At 48.9% G+C, this 18,078-nt stretch overlaps 1 protein-coding gene across 3 annotated transcripts in view; it reads right to left on the bottom strand.

The window, feature by feature from the left end:
* Positions 1-10,892, bottom strand: part of CLIC4 (chloride intracellular channel 4) — a 34,068-nt gene extending 23,176 nt beyond the window's left edge. Inside the window, exon 1 of one of the 3 annotated variants that reach the window (XM_030464294.1) lies at positions 10,852-10,892. Coding sequence is in view for 1 of the 3 variants with exons in the window: in XM_008501564.2 (XP_008499786.1) it covers positions 4,328-4,399 (72 nt within the window). In the remaining 2 variants the exon portion in view is untranslated. Of the gene's footprint in view, positions 1-3,662; positions 3,761-4,327; positions 4,489-10,851 lie in introns of those variants that run through there. The other 2 variants (XM_008501564.2, XM_030464293.1) reach the window with 2 other exon arrangements.
* Positions 10,893-18,078: the final 7,186 nt, after the last annotated feature.

The raw sequence follows: 18,078 nt of genomic DNA on the forward strand, positions 1-18,078 counted from the left end.
CAGACTAGGGAAGTTCTCAGGTGCTGAGGTTATTACATGGAAACCTCCAAAGGATGATCTGGTAAGTAAGGAGGAGACTTATTAGATAAGATTATCAAGTGACAAGCTTGCCCCTGACAAGACTATCTCTGAGAAGCAACACTGCATGTCTCTGGTCTTGTTATTTCCTTACACTGATGTTCCTTTTGATTTTATACATACATTGGTGTTGCTAAAGAAAAAAAAGAAAAAAATCAAAACAGTGATAACAAACACAATCATGGGATAGTCATAAATGAACACAGAGCAGCTATATCACTCCAGGATGACACATCAGAGCTTATGTAAGGAGACACACAGGCAAGGAGCAACAGCAAGACAAAGGCAGACCTGAATGTGTGCAACTCAGAAACAACACACTGCTCCTCTCAGCCAGCCCTGAGCCTGTAGCCAGTCTGCTGCTGGAGCTGCAGATGCACACATCTCTTTCCTGCAACAGGCTCCAACATTTCAACATTTAACAGAACAAAATGGACCTAGGTCCCAGAAGACAAACAGTTCACCTGCCAAATTTGTGTTTAATTCAGATACACAAAATTGTAGACAAGCTTCTGTGACATTCATTGGAAGTGTTTCAGAGTGAGGTATTTATTAATTGTAAAATCACAGCTTTTTTTCTACTGACAGCAGAACTCACAGGTAAACAGACAGCAGACACTGTATCTGATTTTCAAAACAGGTGCCCAATTTCGCAATGACATCTTACTTGAAAGCTGCCAGAAATCCAAGGTCTAATTAATTTGCAAGTATACACACGTTACACAGTTGAAGAAGAGAGCACCTTCCTTAATGATTACCTACATTCTACTATAAGCTGTCTCAAGCCAGCAGATATATAATTTCTTGCTTGTTGAGTTTGCTGGGCTTTTTTGTTTTAACACCAAACTTGTTGATCCTCTGTGTCTTCACCTTGCTATAACAAGAATACAATCACCAACTGTCTTCTTGAACACCAAGGGCCGAGCTTAGGGCAGCTCCCAGCCCCATGTCCTTTGAACACTGTCTTAAAGAAACTTCACATGGAGTTTTGTAAGCTCTGTCCTGTGGTTTTCACAGATGAGTGGTTCTATTTGACTGAAGTCAGTTCACCACATTTCTTGTTTACAATAAATATCCCCACATGATCAACTAAACTGCAGCTGTTACAAGTGGCCTACATGAGTTGTATTCAGATCACAACACTCGAGTCTCTGCGTGCATGTTTATTACCATGCACTCTTCACTACTCTAAAATGCCACTAGGGCACATAAAAATACTCTGTTAGACAATGGAAGTGGGCCTCCCTCATCAATTAAACATGTGAACATATAAGGAAACTAAATGAAATCAGATACATGCCTAGTTTCTCCTAATCAGCTCTCAGAGGAAAGACTTCAAAAGTATTTACTTTAAGAGACTGCATCCAGCCCACCAGCATTGGAGTGAAAAACCTGCTGAAGCTGCTCACTACATGAGACCAATAAAACAGATTATTCACCTCAGATTCAGCACTGTAAAAGATTTGCTTACCTAACAATCTTAATACTGCACAAATATTATCACAGACTGTGAAAATACAAGTTATAGCAGACTGATAGATTGTGTTCTAGCATAAATCAAAGCAATTTGCTCCTGACAAACAGCCCTATGTAGTTATTCATAACTAACACCCAACTCTGTGTGCATTCCACCCCATCTTGAGCCCATCCTATTCTGTTACTGATCACAATTTAATAGATTCAAACCCAACATTTTGGGCACGAAGCCAAACAGTTTCTCTTGCTTCACAGGTTTGTTTCTCAAGCTTTAATCCATACCTTTGTTTCATCTTAGTCTGGCTGCTACAATCCTTTGTGTGCAGGTCATACAGTTGCCGCCCTTCAGCTGGAGGCGTTTGGCAGAGATTTCTTTTTTGGTCAAGAAGTCTTTACCTCTATCTCAAGAGCTCTGCTGACTAACAGTGCACAGGTAAAACTGAGACCCAAATACTGCCTGGGAAGTGATCAACTACACTGTGACACCTTGTTCTAAGTCACACTGTAACTTCAGACTTCTTTCTCTGTTGTACCTATAACCAAGTGAAAACTGCAGACAAAAGGAGACACCCAGCTTCCCACTCAGGGATTCCCCCTCCAGGGGAAACAAATTACTAAATCATAATCTAGTGTTCTAGGCAGACACTACTATTAAATAACTATAAATATTTTGCTTGCATTTTATGAAGTCGCCATGGTAAGGAGACAGGTGGCAAACAAGACTTGTGTTAGCTCTACAAAAACACTGTTCTGATAATACTTAACAGCTTCAGTAAAGTGTGGGACAGGCAGCCAACACCCAGATGAAACAACTATTTTGAGTTGTCTGCTGGGGTGGGGGCTGTTCTTCCTCTGCAGGATTTTACAGGGAAATAACTTTTACCTGACAATCACAAAGGCAGACAAGAATAACTTCTTCCTTAACCTCAACTAAAGGCAGCCAGCATGCTGCTTGCAGGAGTCATTCATAACACTGGGAAAAGGCTTCCTTGAGGGAGACATTACTCCCTGATAATTCTGAATATAGCCTTCTTAAATCCATGCCAAGAAAAAAGTTTAAATTAAGAGGGACAGAGAATTTCCCCGCTTTTCCCCTTTCCTGCAGTGTCAAATCTTTACTGGTCCAATACTGATTTAATCAGAATCAATACATCTTTCTCACAACTAATTTCACACCTTCTTACATGCTACTCCTCATGCATCTACTTGTCATGGTTTAGCGTGGCCCAAACCAGGACACCACTTTAAACAGATATATAAAGCTCACTCCCCTTGACCCCAAATCCTTCTGCCATCAATCACTGCTCTAATTTGTTTTAACAATATGAAAACTAAGCTAACAAACTTTGGGACAGATGAAGATAAATTGGCATGTTATATTAAAGAAGAATGACTATAAATAATTCAGAGTAATCTATAACTTAATTGCTGTACTGGTAAGTTCTAGCTTCTACTGAGAATCTAAATATTCTGACTAAAATCAGGTCTGGAATCCTCCACTGCAACAACTTCCCTGGGTCCCATTACCACTCCTTGAGACTATTACAAAATCCAACATGGGGGAAAAAAAAAGTATAATTTAATAAATAAAACCTAGATTTAGTAACTTCTTTGTAAAACTCTTCCCAGGCTGCTAGAAACTGTTACGTTAGTCATCATGGCTTTTATGCTAAGCCATCCCCAAGATCTCAGATTAAGGCTTTCCATCGTTATCCCACTGCAAGGGGAAAAAAAGAAAGAAATTTCCATCTGAAAAAGTAAAATATTTCATTCCTGCAGCAGTACTCAAAGTTTTAGCACACATACATGCGCGAAAAAATTACAACCATTCGATCTGAACTTTTGATATGAAGTGAAAGGAAGATGCTGCTGCATCGCCAGAGCCCTGAAGGATGCAAAATATTGCATCATACTGCACTATGTGAATGCAAAAAATGTGGAGATAGCACACGGTATCTCTGCCAGATAAGGGCAGTACAGCACACGCTCATTCTTCCAGTTCGGAAGAAAAAAAAAACAACTGGTGATGCATTTACAGGTTCGGTTTGTGCCGCAAGAACACTTTTCAGGCAGGGGGTTGTTTGAAAAGTAACTCGTAATTCTACTACCTTCCTGCGCACCCCCGGGGACACAATGCAGAGAGCTGGATCCAAAGGGTGATGATGTCTTGGCGGCGGACTGGACAAATTCCCGATGCCCGCAGCCCTCCTGCTTTACACTATTTGCTGTCGGGAAAGAATTTTCCAGCAAAGGCAACGCAGGCAGACTTTCCAAAAGTGACTTATCTGCGGTCGGCGTTATCGCCCGCTCCATCCGCACCCCCTGACTCACACCCGGCTCCCCGCACTCCCTTTCCCCGCCTCCCAAAGGCCCTTTTGTGTTCGGCCGCCCCGCACCGAGCTCCGGGGACTCGCTCACAGCCCCGCAGCCGCCCTGAGGAGAACCCCGCGCTCCCGCCGAACCCCCGGGCCCACCGACTCTGAGGAGGGACGGGTATAGGGGCTCAAAGGGGCTCCGGCAGTAACGGAAGAGACGAAAGTGATCACGGAGGGCGTCGGCCACCTCCGCCTCAACCCTCCGGAGAGGAGCGGCCCCGAGCAAGCGGCTGAGGGAACTTCGGAGCCCCTCGGGCGGGAAAGCGGCGCTGAGGGAGAGAAGGGGGGAGGAGGGAGGGGGCGGCCAACGGTCGGAGCGCGCGCGCGCTCAGCGCCCGAAACTCGACCGGACGGGACAGGATGGGACGGGACGAGACCCCTTTTCCCTCCGGCCTCACCTTCACGAAAAGCTCGATAACGGGCTCCTTATCACCCTCCTTCAACCCGTTGACCGGCACGGACAACGCCATACTGCAGCCGCTGCCAGCCGGGACGACAACAACGGCGACGCCGCTCAGCTCCGCTCCGCTCCCCTCACCCGCCCTCCGCGCGACTGCGCCCGGCCCCGCCCCAGCGCCACAGGCACCCGGCGGGGCCAGAGCGAGGGGGCGTGGTCATGGGAAGGGGGCGTGGTTACACAGTGGGCGTGGTTGTGTGAGGGGGCGTGGTCCGCGCTGAGGAGGGGGCGCAGGGACCCCCTTAGGAGGAGGGGGGGGCGCGGGTCGCAGCGCTTCGGGGCAGCGGGGACACCCGTGGGGTGTTGGGGGACACCCGTGGGATGGCGGAGACACCCCCGGGGTGATGCTGGCAGCCGGCGGGTGCGGTGCCCGGTGACCTAATGTCTGGGGCTCGGCCATGGCGGAAGCCGCAGCCCTATGGGCGCTGCCAGGCCCAGCGAGGGCGTCGTGTATGAATCCGACCCCATCTCCTCAGCCCCGGGGGTGTTGCCAGTGGAGGAAAAAGTTCAAAATTCGAAAGTTCCCCCTCAGGCAGGGCCCCGCTGAGTTGTAGGGTGAGGGAGAAATCGCTTTTTTTTTTTTTTTTTGTTGAGAGGCAGGGAGGAGTGCTCCCAGCCTCCTTTCCATTAAGGTCAGGGACTGAGGAGCTGGCCAAAAAAAAACTGCAGGAGAAGTGGGCGAAACTTCAGAATGAAGTGAAACCCTTTTTGCCAGTCTTTCCACCCAAAGAGCAGAGGGCAGCACGCAGGCTGCCATCACATTTTCCCCATGTGCCTCCATCCCTGCCGAGCCCCAGCCCTTGTGAACAGAGCAGCTTTTATTCCCCGGCAGAACCCGCCCTCCCTCCCAGTCCTTCCGTTTTGGGTTTTTTTTTCAGCTCAGACTCTATTTTTAATAGTCTGAATTCAGCTGCACCTGAAGGTCTGTCCCAGCCGAGCCGTTCCCAGGGATGGATGTGCTGGAGCTCTGGGATCCCCTGAGGTGGCACTGACTGCCTTGCAGACTCATCCCTTCCTCCTCTCCCGCTTTCATGCTGTCTGTGACCCGGTGCTGGGACGAACCTCCCTGTAATTTGTACCTAAATGCAGCCAGGAATGGCTCCGGATGGAATGGTTACCAGCAGCGGAGCCTTCCCTGGTAATAACAAAACCTCGTGCATCTCTCCCAGGCATTTTGCTGCCCTCAGTTCTGCATAACCGGATATCTTTATGGAAATTTCATCTTCAGTTGTTCATCCCGAGCAGGAAAAACTGCTGTCGGCCCCTCTCCTGGTGCTGATGGGGCTGGGCAACCCATGTAACAAAACCCTTTCATTCCCATTCCTCCTGCTCCTGTCCAGGACTCCCTGGGAGCCGATGGAAGTTTCGTTTCTGTTTATTTTCCAGAGAGCCCAAGGAATCTCGCTGATTCATGGGGTGGGACAGTCTACATTGGAAATCAGTGTGTCACTGTAACCAAACCAATCTGAGAGGCAGGCAGGAACCTCCCTGAATAATCTCCCTTAAATTAATTGCAGCCTGAACCACGGAGGACACTGGCGGTGGAGTGTGGGTGGGAGAGAAACATTTCCCTTAAATGGGATTCTCACAGAAACCTTCCACAAGCAGCACTTTTGAGGCTTTCCCTTCACTTTTTCCACAAGGCAGAGTAAAGGAATTGGCAGCACTTGGGGCCAAGTGTCCCCAGGAGCCTCAGGAATTGGGAAGGAGAGGCCACTGAGCCACGTCCCCTCCTCAGCTGAGGACCAAGCCTTCCTCTCAGTGCTTCACCATCCTCCTTTGCCAAAAGTTTCAACATCACAGGGGTTAGGGAGACTTGAAATACTTTATAAGCCTCCCTGAAGCAAAGAACCACCTGTATGTGAAAAGGCAGTGGGTTTAGTACAAAGAAACAGCTCTCCCCCTGAGCTGTGAAAGGTGGGTGTAGAGCAACAAATCTGAGGCCTGTGAGGCCCTCGGTGCTTTTTTTAGGTTTTACCAGTCATACAAAGGAGCTGCCAGGGCTGGTTTGGTTTTTTTTTTCCTCCCTACCACTGAATTTCTTTTCTAAGAAAGGAGTTCACATGCTGGTGTCTTGCCGAGCAGCTAATAGCTTATTTCATTTACATCCAGCTGCACCAGCCTTGCCTGTTGCTTAATATCTTTTCAGCTATTTCACTTTTCAATGACATTTTCCTGGCTTCCAGCTGCCACGTCCCCAACCCCTCATCCCTAAGATTCCAAATGAAACCTCTTTTTCTAATGATGCTGAGAATGCTTTGAACATTAAGAACTCTTAGTTCTTTCCTAGCTCTGTAATTGCTGCTTATGTTATTCTGGAAGATTTCTTTTTCTTTTTAAATAATACTTAGAATTAATTTGTCCAAGCATTACAAAACAAATAACCAGTTCTCCTAGGGAAAGGAGCATTACCCACCTTTTACAGCTGTGAGTCAGAAAAGTTAAGAGAACCAAGTGATTCTGACCCTCCCCTCCATGCTCAGCAGGTCACTCCTTCTATATTATTTTATTCTGTATTGAGAAGGCTTTATTTCCATTTGGCAGAGCAGCAAAACAACCTCTTATTGTTTCACTTCTCTAGCACTTTTGGCCTTTATGCAGCAATTTTCCATCTCCAACTTTCCAAGTGCTTTTGAAACTGGAGGCATCAGATGTTAAAGATATCACAGTCAGCACCCTCCTGCCCTGGCCCTCCCTGTGCACGTTCAGCTGCTGGAATTTGCTGCCACATCCACCCCAGGCTTCAAAAATTGCTCTTTTTTTGTCTTTCTACAGGGAGTTTTTCAGGCACCAGAGGAGCTCAGCACACAGGTCATCTTGCAGCTCAGCAGGACTGCATGGGTATGAAAATCCTGGCTTTAAAGCATAATTAAATTGCTTCCAGAAAGGGAGCAAAGGAAGTTTTGGAAGGCAGAATGGAGCGTGGCAGCTTCTGGACCATCCAGTGCTGGCTGAAGCTGGAAGTGAGCACTTGGCCTGACAGTCAGGTTCATCACAGCTCCTAAAAGCAGTGGTGGACAAAGCTGTGAGAAGAACCTGCCCACAGACACCTATTAAAAGAAAAGCAGAAACAACATGCCCTGGTTTAAAAATACCAACATTCTCATTCCAATGCTAATTTGAGTTCCTGGTTTTGTCTGCAGGCTGGGATGCTGCAAAGTCCTTCCCTGGAGACTTGAGCCAGAAGAGCAGTGACCAAGCACCCCCAAAAGCTCTGCTGGGACTGTTCCCTTCAGCAGAGTAACCCCATCAGCTCCACCTTCCTCCCATCCAGATACCATGGGAGATGTTTTGGGCTCCATAGAATCATAGAATGGGCTGGGTTGGAAGGGACCTCAGAGATCATCAAGTCCAACCCTTGATCCACTCCCCCCGTGGTTCCCAGCCCATGGCACTCAGTGCCACATCCAGGCTCTTTGGAAAGATCTCCAGACACGGAGAATCCACTACTTCCCTGGGCAGCCCATTCCAATGCCTGATCACCCTCTCCAGAAAGAAATTCTTTCGAATCTCCAACCTAAACCTCCCCTGGCACAACTTGAGACCCTGCCCTCTTGTCTTGCTGAGAGTTGCCTGGGAAAAGAGCCCAACCCCCCCCTGGCTCCAACCTCCTTTCAGGGAGTTGGAGAGAGTGATGAGGTCTCCCCTGAGCCTCCTCTTCTCCAGCCTCAACACCCCCAGCTCCCTCAGCCTCTCCTCACAGGATCTGTGCTGGATCCCTTCACAGCCTCCTTGCTCTTCTCTGGACCTGCTCCAGCACCTCAATCTCCTTCCTGAGCTGAGGGGCCCAGAACTGGACACAGGACTCAAGCTGTGGCCTCCCCAGGACTGAGCACAGGGGCAGAATCCCTTCCCTGGACCTGCTGGCCACGCTGTTCCTGAGCCAGCCCAGGATGCCATTGGCCTTCTTGGCCACCTGGGCACACTGCTGGCTCCTGTTCAGCTTCCTGGCAATCCAGACTCCCAGGTCCCTTTCTGCCACTCTGTGCCCAGCCTGGAGCTCCCCATGGGGTTGTTGAGGCCAAAGTGCAGGACTCAGCATCCCTCACCTCACCACCTTGGATGGGCTGGTTTGTTATGCTGATGTTGCTCATTCCTGTTTTATTTCCCCCATGTTCATTTTTGGAAGCCAAGGGGAGTCTGTTGGCCCTGCCAGATTTGCAGGCAGTGCGGGGGAAATTCCACTTCTCCTCATGTCAGCCTGGTTGCAGTTTGCTGGAGCTCCCCACCAGCTGTCCCTGGATGGCTCATTTTCATCCGGGGTGGGTGCCAAATTTTAGCATTAACTGCAGGCTGAGGGAGCTGCCCCCACAAGGCACTGAAGTGAGCAGCTGAGGACACGGATCCAGCCCCAGATCTGCCCCTGGTGAGAGCTCCAGTGGGAAGCAGCTCTCTGCTATGGGATGAGGCAGAATCCCAGGAGCAGAGGACACATCCCGTGTTGTTATGTGGGAAGTTGATCTCATCCCACAATTTTGGGGTCGCTCCTCTCCTGCACAGCCCAAGTTCAGGCTCCTCCAACCAAGCGCAGAGCTGGGAGGACTGAATGTTTCTAGGGAGTGTTAATCAAGAACTTTTAAGTGGCAGTAATTGCAGCTTGGGGTCATTTAACAATCAATGTTTTTCCCATGCAATAGCATGCTTGCTTCTTTCTTTTTTTTTTTTTTTTTTTTTTTTTTTTTGCCTTTTTATGGTTACTGGCATATGGTCCTCACCCCGGGGAGCTGGCTGGTAATTAATGCATTTTGTGGTTAAATGTTTGGACTCAGTATCTCACAGCACCCGAGGAGAAGGGAGGTGGACAAAGAAGGCTTTGTCTCCAGGTTTCCCTGGGCTGCCTTAGGTCCCCTGCCCTGGGACAGGTTTATGGGAAGGCTGACACAGGCAGAGTTCTCACCTCCCTTCTTTTAGCATCGCTGGCAAAGTGAAACTCTGTTTGGAGGTGATATCCAAGGAGGGGAAAAGGAAAGTTGGCTCTCAGGACCACACTTACAACCCGAGTAACTGAATGCCCCACTCTCCTCTTTCAGCAGGAGGCTGTTGCCATGCCTCTTGGAGCCTCCCTGTGTATTTGTCACTGCCCTACTTTTAAAATTTAGATACCAGCCTTTACCCTGAGCGTCAGAAAACAAAGGTTTCAGCTTCACCCTTCTGTAGAAAGGGACCTGGAAAGGACTGAGAGGCAAAGTTCAAGGCTCAGCCAAGTGTGAAGGGAGCTGGAGCTGAGACTGGGCACTGGGAAACCCTCCCAGGACACATCCCTGGGGTGGGCACTGCACAGACACACAGCAGGCACCTGGAGTTCCTTCAAGAAAAAACAAAAATCTATTGTATTTAAAAGTTATTTGGGGAAAAAAGTAAAAAAGGACATTGTTTCTCATGCCTGCTTAAGTAAAACGTGTATTTCCCCACCCTTATGTAGAGAGGTTGCCTGGAAGTAAATAAAAACAAAGTCAATGGCTGTTTTCTTTTAAGGTTAGTCTCTGGGTGATTCAAAGAGCTGGACTGATAATGTGATTTGGTTAAAGATAAAACCACTACACAACCTGCTTCTCTTAACATAAAAATCCCAAATTTGCCTGCCTTTGGTTGATTAAGTGGTTAAATCAGCCTGAAGCTCAGCAGTCAAATGCCACCACCTGGGCTTCCTGCTGAATTTCTATCAGCTGAAAAGCCTGAAATTCACCAGTACCTGGGGCCTCCTCTAATGAACTCCTTCTATCCTATCCCAGCAGCTCCCAGCTGGGCTTCAACACCATGGACTGGCTTCTGTCATGAAGCTGAAATGGAAGAATTGCTGTTTGATGTGGCTTTTTAATGGGCTGCAGGTTCTGTAAAAGACCCAGGCGGAAGCTGTGGTGTGGAAAGCCAGCGTGCAGCATCCATGTCCTGCCTGCTCCTTTGTGTTTGAGCAGAGAGTAGGGGCACCAGCCCCTTTTTCATCACCCCACAAATGCCATCTGCAGAGGATCAGTCAGTTAAAATCATGACACTGAACCACTGTATTTTTTTGCCAGGGTGCAGGTTAACATCAGTGCAGAGAAAAAAACTTCTTTATCCCCAGGCTTCCTTGATCCAAACCCTTCTAGGAGTGTAAACACCTGATGATCCATCCCCATTTATTGCAAGACCTTTAAAAATACAACCCCCCCCTCCCATTTCTTCTCTTCCCAGTAAAGATCCTATTTTCCCACAGTAAAGCTTCCAGCATGGGAGAAATCCTCAAAGGAGAAACGAGGGGCTGTTCATGAGCTCCTGATGGAGGTGTCTGGTCCTGCCCCACACCAGGGCTTGGAGCCAGAAAGGGGAGGAAAAGGACAAAGCAAAGAGCTCATTTGAGGCTCCAGCAAGGACCCCAACATATATGCTATGACTTAAATTGCATCCAAGGTCTGAAATCAATTTATTTCCATATTAGCCACTTTTGGAATGAAATGGGCCCTCCCCCAACCTCCTAGCACTGACCTGGCAAGTTGGGTGTCTCTGCAGCAGTGGCAGTCAGCTTGCTTCAGAGGGGCCATCAAAACAAAATAATTCCATTGATTACTTTTCCTAGGGGAGCAGCTGGAGGAGGTCAAATGGTGTGTCCCAGGATGTTCTGCAGAGCAGCAAATCATTCAGCACTGCAGGTACAAACTCAGCAGCATCTCCACTTGCTCCCCAGGATCTCCCAGGACCGCTTCCACTTCCAGCCATGATGTGGAACATCATCCCTCCAGGTCCAGACTCTCTTTCCTCCCCAGTTGCCAATGCCCAGCCCTGTTTTGCCCTCCTGATCACCAGCCCCAGCTCATTCTTGGCACAAACCCCACTGATCTCAGCAGAACTCAGCCAGAATTTAAGATGGTCCAAAACGGAGCCACAGAAAGGAGTTGATGCTGGGCTTGGAGTTGCCTTGGGGTGGTGGCCATGGGGTGGGAGATAAGGTCAGTGCCAGACCCTCATGCAGGAAGGAGGATTTTCCACCTCCTCCTCCTCCTCCTTGCCCTGAACACTTCTCTGTTCCTGGTGCCAAGAGGGAGGCAAATCCCTGCTCCAGCCTGGCTGATGCTTCCCTGCCACTTGTGTCCTGCCCCAGGATAAGCAAACAGCAGTTCCCTCCTCTCCTCTGTGCTTTGAGCCTCAAAAATGAATGTGGCACTGGGATAAACACCCTCATGCCCCAGGCACAAAAACCTTCTGTAGGGCAATGCCTCTTTGGCAGTTTTTGGCCTCTTTTACCTCTCCCTGGGCAGCGCCTCTGCCTCCTCCTGCAGCACTGAGCCTTCAAGAGCAGACCAAGCACCCTCAAACCCCCTCAGCAGATCAGGCAGCAGAAGCACTGAGGAACCCAAATTGTCTCCTGGGGTGCATTTTTCCCTCCAGGCCTGGCAGGCAGCAAGATCCTAATGTGCCTATTTAATTATCTTTTTACCTGAGAAGGAGAGTGGGATCACTGGAGGCCTCCAAAGGGCTGCTCCAGGGCTGTAAATCCCAGGGACAGCACTGAGGATGGGGTGAGGACTCTCAGGGAGCACCAGACATGATCCCCAAGTGGTTCCCTGATGTTCCTCCTCCTCCTCCAGAAACCTGAGTCCTGTGCAGGCTGCTGCTGTCCCAGCTCAGCCCCCGCAGGGATGAGCTGTCAAGGGGATGACACTGTGCACCACGGAGGAGGGGACTGAATTCCCCTGAGCTTTCCAGGCAGTTCTTTGGGCAAAGTCCACAGCTCAGATTAATTATGTTCATCACAAGGAACAAAGCAAACACCCATCATGGAGCCAACCTGCTCTGGACTAATGGTGTGAATGCCAACCTGACTCAAGTGGGCACATGATGAATGTGGATTTTACTTCTTCCTGTCTGAGTCATGATGGAAGGAGCCAGGTTTTGGTGGGGTTTTTGTTTGGTTTTTTTTTCAAAGAGCTTGAGAAAAAAAAGGGAAACACGGCTAGGACAAGAAGCCAAATACCTCACCATTCCACCAGGAATTGGAAAGAATATTGCTGATAAATGTATTTGTATTGCAGCAGCATGGATAGTGCTGGCAGCTCTCTAAACACAGTGACAGAAACTCCTCCACCTTCTTCAAACCTTGCAGCCCGAGGCAGCACAGCTCTGCCAAGGGAATGAATCCCAAAGCCCTGCAATCCCCACAGCAGGACAGAGACCTGAACATAAACCTCCTGAATCATGGCTTGAAGACTTGCAGAGGCAGCTGTGGTCCCAGTGAAGCCACTTTTGCCCTGCAGATGGGGAGAACAACAATTCTGCAGGGCAGAACCAAAGCAAAGATTCCCCCAAGTCTTGCCACTACAGAATGTGTTATCTGCAGCACATGCTCAACCTGCTCAGGCTGAAATTCGGGTAATTCTGAACACCCAGAAGGAGAGAGGGCCCCTTCCTCCTCCCCTGCTCACAATTGTGGCATTCAAAACTGTAGCATTTATTACCCCACCAGGGAAAGCCAAACCCACAGTACTGATGGGGAAACTGAGGCAGGAGGGAGGGACCCCACATGTCACCCAGCTTTCCACAGTGAAAAGCACAGCATCCCCAGCACAGCACCAACCTCCAAAAATACCCAGAAAAGGACACTGAGCAGTAAAGTACTCAGCTCTGGTGAGGCCATAGCTTGAGTCCTGTGTCCAGTTCTGGGCCCCTCAGCTCAGGAAGGAGATTGAGGTGCTGGAGCAGGTCCAGAGAAGAGCAAGGAGGCTGTGAAGGGATCCAGCAGAATTCCTGTGAGGAAGGGCTGAGGGAGCTGGGGGTGTTGAGGCTGGAGAAGAGGCAGCTCAGGGGAGACCTCATCACTCTCTCCAACTCCCTGAAAGGAGGTTGGAGCCAGGGGGGGGTTGGGCTCTTTTCCCAGGCAACTCTCAGCAAGACAAGAGGGCAGGGTCTCAAGTTGTGCCAGGGGAGGTTTAGGTTGGAGATTCGAAAGAATTTCTTTCTGGAGAGGGTGATCAGGCATTGGAATGGGCTGCCCAGGGAAGTAGTGGATTCTCCGTGTCTGGAGATCTTTCCAAAGAGCCTGGATGTGGCACTGAGTGCCATGGGCTGGGAACCACGGGGGGAGTGGATCAAGGGTTGGACTTGATGATCTCTGAGGTCCCTTCCAACCCAGCCAATTCTATGATCTATGATTCTATGATAAAGGAGATTAAGATTTGCTGCAGTTTCTCTGTGCTGCTGTGCAGGCAGCGGGAGAGGGCAGGGGGGAAGGAAGCAGCAGCTGGAGAAGGGCCAAATCCGTGCTGGCAAGGCAGCTGACCTTGCCACAAGGTGCTCTGTGCAGGCAGCCTGACTGGGGTGAGGGATGTAGCAAAGCCCTGGAGCTGGGGAGCAGCACTTCCAGCTGGGAACAAGGGATGGAGCAGCCCCCTGAGCTGATCCAGAGCAGCACAGAGACTCTGGGGTGACTTTACTCCTCGGGTGCACCCACAGCAATGGTCTCCTCCTGGGTAATGCCCTATTCTCCCCCAAAACTCCCTTTTCACACCACTGCCATCACTTCTCTCTGTCCTGGATGACAGTGAGGTGTCCACTTTCCTTGTCTGGAAAGAAGAGTTGAAGCTGAAAGCAGACTCTACCTCCTCCCTAAGCTGGGAGAGCAGCTCCCTTTCTTCTCCCCCATAAATAATAGAAGGATTCATTCACAAGCTTGTAATAGATTAAAAATAAATAAATAAGAAAGAGCTCAATTTTGTTTTGCCAATCATGCACTTAATGTAATTTTCCCTTCTTGTCCCCCCTGTGCCAGTGCATGTGGACTCACAAAGATTTTAATAAGCTGGACAAGTGCCAAACCATTTCTGGCTCATTAAAAAAATATCATCTCCTTGACAAAGGTAATTTTTTTCACATCAGTAGTCAAATCCACTTGCCAAATTAAAATCCAGCTGATGGAGAGGACTATAAATTTTTAATGGGAGCTTCCCCACTCCTGAGAAGGGGAGCTGGGGGAGGAATCACAAAAGGGATTGATTTTTTTTTTTTTGCAACTGCTCCTCTGGCTTCAGTTTCAGTTCAAACAGGCAGCCAATTATTTTTAAAACCTGAATGAGGAATTACAAAGAGCCTTTGCCCATCCCCTGGAAAAAAAACCCTTCCCAGAGCCTTCCAGCCTGTCCCACCAAGGACCTTCCCTTTTCCCACCACTTGTGCCAGGGCAGGGCACGGGCACCACGAAGGCAGCTGAGGTGATGGGGACAGCCCAGAGGGGGACAAAGCATCAGCAAGGGTCAAGGGTAGGGAGAAAACTCAAAGGAAGATCTGGCCAAGCAGATAAGGGATGTACATGCTTTGGCAAGTCTGGCCACACAAGCTGCAGCTCCACTTTGGGAACCATCCCTTCGCTGGTGGCAGCAGCCAGAGCTCCATTTGTTCCAGCACAGACACAACAATTTACTCCAGTCAACTCTGCTCCTGGATGTAACACAAAGCTTTGGCAGAGGAACTGCAACCCAGCTTCCTCCAGGGTTGTTTTTTCCCAAGATAGCCATTTTCCATTTTTTAAGTAAACCAAGAATGGTTTTTTGTTGTTGTTGTTTTTTGTTTATTTTTTTGTTTTGTTTTGTTTTTGTTTTTTTTTCCCCAGGCTGGGGGTTCAGAGCATCACCTGCAAAACAACTTCAGCAGAAAACAAAAGCAAAACTCACTGAAGTGATGGGTGCCTGTGGCACAAGGTGGCTGCTGTCCCCCTGAGTCATTGTGCCCTCTAATCCCAGTCTCACTCAAACACTGACTCACCTGCCCCAGGACTTGGTCACATCCCACCATATAATCTCACCCTCCCAGCTAGGGAAGCATTCTTGTAGCTTTTCCCTTCCTTGGGATACTCAGGCTGTCTCCACACAACACCCATTTGCTGCTGGGCCACAGACCCCTCTCCACTCAACAAGACACCAGCAACCCTCATCATAAGCACATCACAGCTCAAGGTTTTAAATGCAAGACTAGGAAAAAAAAATAACAAACCCCAAAACCCCATGAAAACCTCCATTCCAGTAGTGCCTTTCATCCCATGACAAACAGGCTGCCAATCTTCTCCTTTAAGCAACAGGCTGGTGCAGCAGACACAAACCTGCTTCCAGATGAGAAGATAGAACATTTAATTAACTGGCCTCACTGTCCACTGGACCAGAGCCAGCTTTGCTAGTCCAGACACAGAAATTATCATCAGGGACTGAGCTGGCTCCATCTCATCTGCTGTCTCACCTCTGACAGCACTGAATTTCCTACAGCAGCAGCTGTGAGGACATTGGGCTTTGCTCAGGTCCAGAGCTCCTGGTTTTATCTTGCTCCAGAAGTGAGAGATGGACCCAATGGTTCTTACTATCCGGCTTGAATTAATTTAAATCACTGCTTTTTATCCTGGTTTAAATTAGCAGACAGGAAACATCCTTTTAAACTGATCATTTTTTATCTCGTTCTGCATTTGTAATTTCATTTTCCTTCAGGAAGGGCACTGGTAAAACCCTTAGGGTAGTGATTGACACTTCTGGGGCCTCTTGACTTCAAATTCCAGGCTATTTTTTGTGAATGTGAGCCACCACTGTTGATGCTTCAGGAACAGGGCAAGGGAATCCAGCAATATTTCCTTCTCATGTTGTGAAGAATTACACTTTCCCTTAGTGAAGAACCCCTACTTGAAGACTATTCTTACCATTTTCATAAGACTTGTCTCCTCCTGAAACACCCAAATCTGTGAGCACTTGGGCCACTGACTCAAGTTCTGCACCAACAGCCCTAAAGACAAGGCCTCATGACCATCTTCCAGTGTCCTTTTCTGAAAGTTTCTACACTGAATAACTTCTTAACAGGTGACTACAAATTAGACCTTTACAGATACAATTTTGAACTGTAACTCCTCCTGAAACATGTTTAAATTTAATTTAAATGGCAGAATCCAGCCACCCAGGTGGTCCTTTCCCCCTTGCAGTCCTGTCCTCCTGCTCTCAGCCTCACCAGGTAAAGATAATTAAATCCCACTCTTCCCAGCCATCTTCCCAAGGCTCAACCCACTCACACAACTGGGCACATAAAAAAAAACAAAACCCTTGGCCATGTGTATTTGTCTGCTAATTGCCTCCAGGCAACCAAAGGAGCAAATACAAATTATCACAAGCAGACAAAAGTGTTTTAAAGGATGATGAATGTCCCCTGAGCTTCACTCTGGAAATGTTACTGACTCAAGTCAGGACTAAACCTCAACAAGAGAAAACATCAGTCAGAGGGCTCTAAGCTGGGGGGAGTGTGGATCACCTGGAAGGCAGAAGGGTTCTGCAGAGGGACCTGGAGAGACTGGAGAGTTGGGCTGATCCCAACGGGATGAGGTTGGGATCAACAACCCCATGGGGAGCTCCAGGCTGGGCACAGAGTGGCAGAAAGGGACCTGGGAGTCTGGATTGCCAGGAAGCTGAACAGGAGCCAGCAGTGTACCCAGGTGGCCAAGAAGGCCAATGGCATCCTGGGCTGGCTCAGGAACAGCGTGGCCAGCAGGTCCAGGGAAGGGATTCTGCCCCTGTGCTCAGCTCTGGTGAGGCCACAGTTTGAGTCCTGTGTCCAGTTCTGGGCCCCTCAGCTCAGGAAGGAGATTGAGGTGCTGGAGCAGGTCCAGAGAAGAGCAAGGAGGCTGTGAAGGGATCCAGCAGAATTCCTGTGAGGAAGGGCTGAGGAGCTGGGGGTGTTGAGGCTGGAGAAGAGGAGGCTCAGGGGAGACCTCATCACTCTCTCCAACTCCCTGAAAGGAGGTTGGAGACAGGGGGGGATTGGGCTCTTTTCCCAGGCAACTCTCAGCAAGACAAGAGGGCAGGGTCTCAAGTTGTGCCAGGGGAGGTTTAGGTTGGAGATTCGAAAGAATTTCTTTCTGGAGAGGGTGATCAGGCATTGGAATGGGCTGCCCAGGGAAGTAGTGGATTCTCCGTGTCTGGAGATCTTTCCAAAGAGCCTGGATGTGGCACTGAGTGCCATGGGCTGGGAACCACGGGGGGAGTGGATCAAGGGTTGGACTTGATGATCTCTGAGGTCCCTTCCAACCCAGCCCATTCTCTGATTCTATGATTCCTTTAAACCAGAACCCAGCTTGAAACAAAGACAGGGCTACAAGGTAAACAGTTTGTGTTATGCACTCAAGAATGTAATGCAGCTGGAGAGAGGCAATGTTCCTGCTGCACTCCCTGATTTCTGAGCCAGAAAGAACCCTAAGAGTTGCTGTTCCAGGACATCACCTACCTCCAGCCAGTCCCTGGGGTGGGGACCATCTCCACCTTCTTGCTTCTTCCTAGAGCTGAATGGACTCGAGCAGTTCAAGCCTTTTGGAAATCACTCTAGGAGACCTAAAGTCCAAAAGTCAAACTGTTGATTAAAATCTAGAAATAGGTAATTATTGCCATTGTTCTCAGGTTTGATTATCTTTTTATCACCCTTAACAAGACACTGCTGTCATAGTGATTTCTTGCAAAAACTGAGACCTGATCAAGAGATTTAAGTCCACTGGAAAGTTCTGTGGATATGACAGGGGAGGAAAAACAACTGTAGGAGAGGGAAAACAAGGTACCATTCAGCAGAGTGAAGGAAGCTGGAAAGCCACATAGGAAGGGATTACTTTAAGGAGCAGCAGCTCTCCCTTGCCTGCCAAATCTTTACTTGGGCTTTGGACTTCATTTCAAGCACGGTCAGTGTGGGGACTGCCTGCTGCACACTGACAAC

The sequence above is a fragment of the Calypte anna genome, chromosome 23, assembly GCF_003957555.1.
Source record: "Calypte anna isolate BGI_N300 chromosome 23, bCalAnn1_v1.p, whole genome shotgun sequence".
NCBI classification, from domain to species: domain Eukaryota; kingdom Metazoa; phylum Chordata; class Aves; order Apodiformes; family Trochilidae; genus Calypte; species Calypte anna.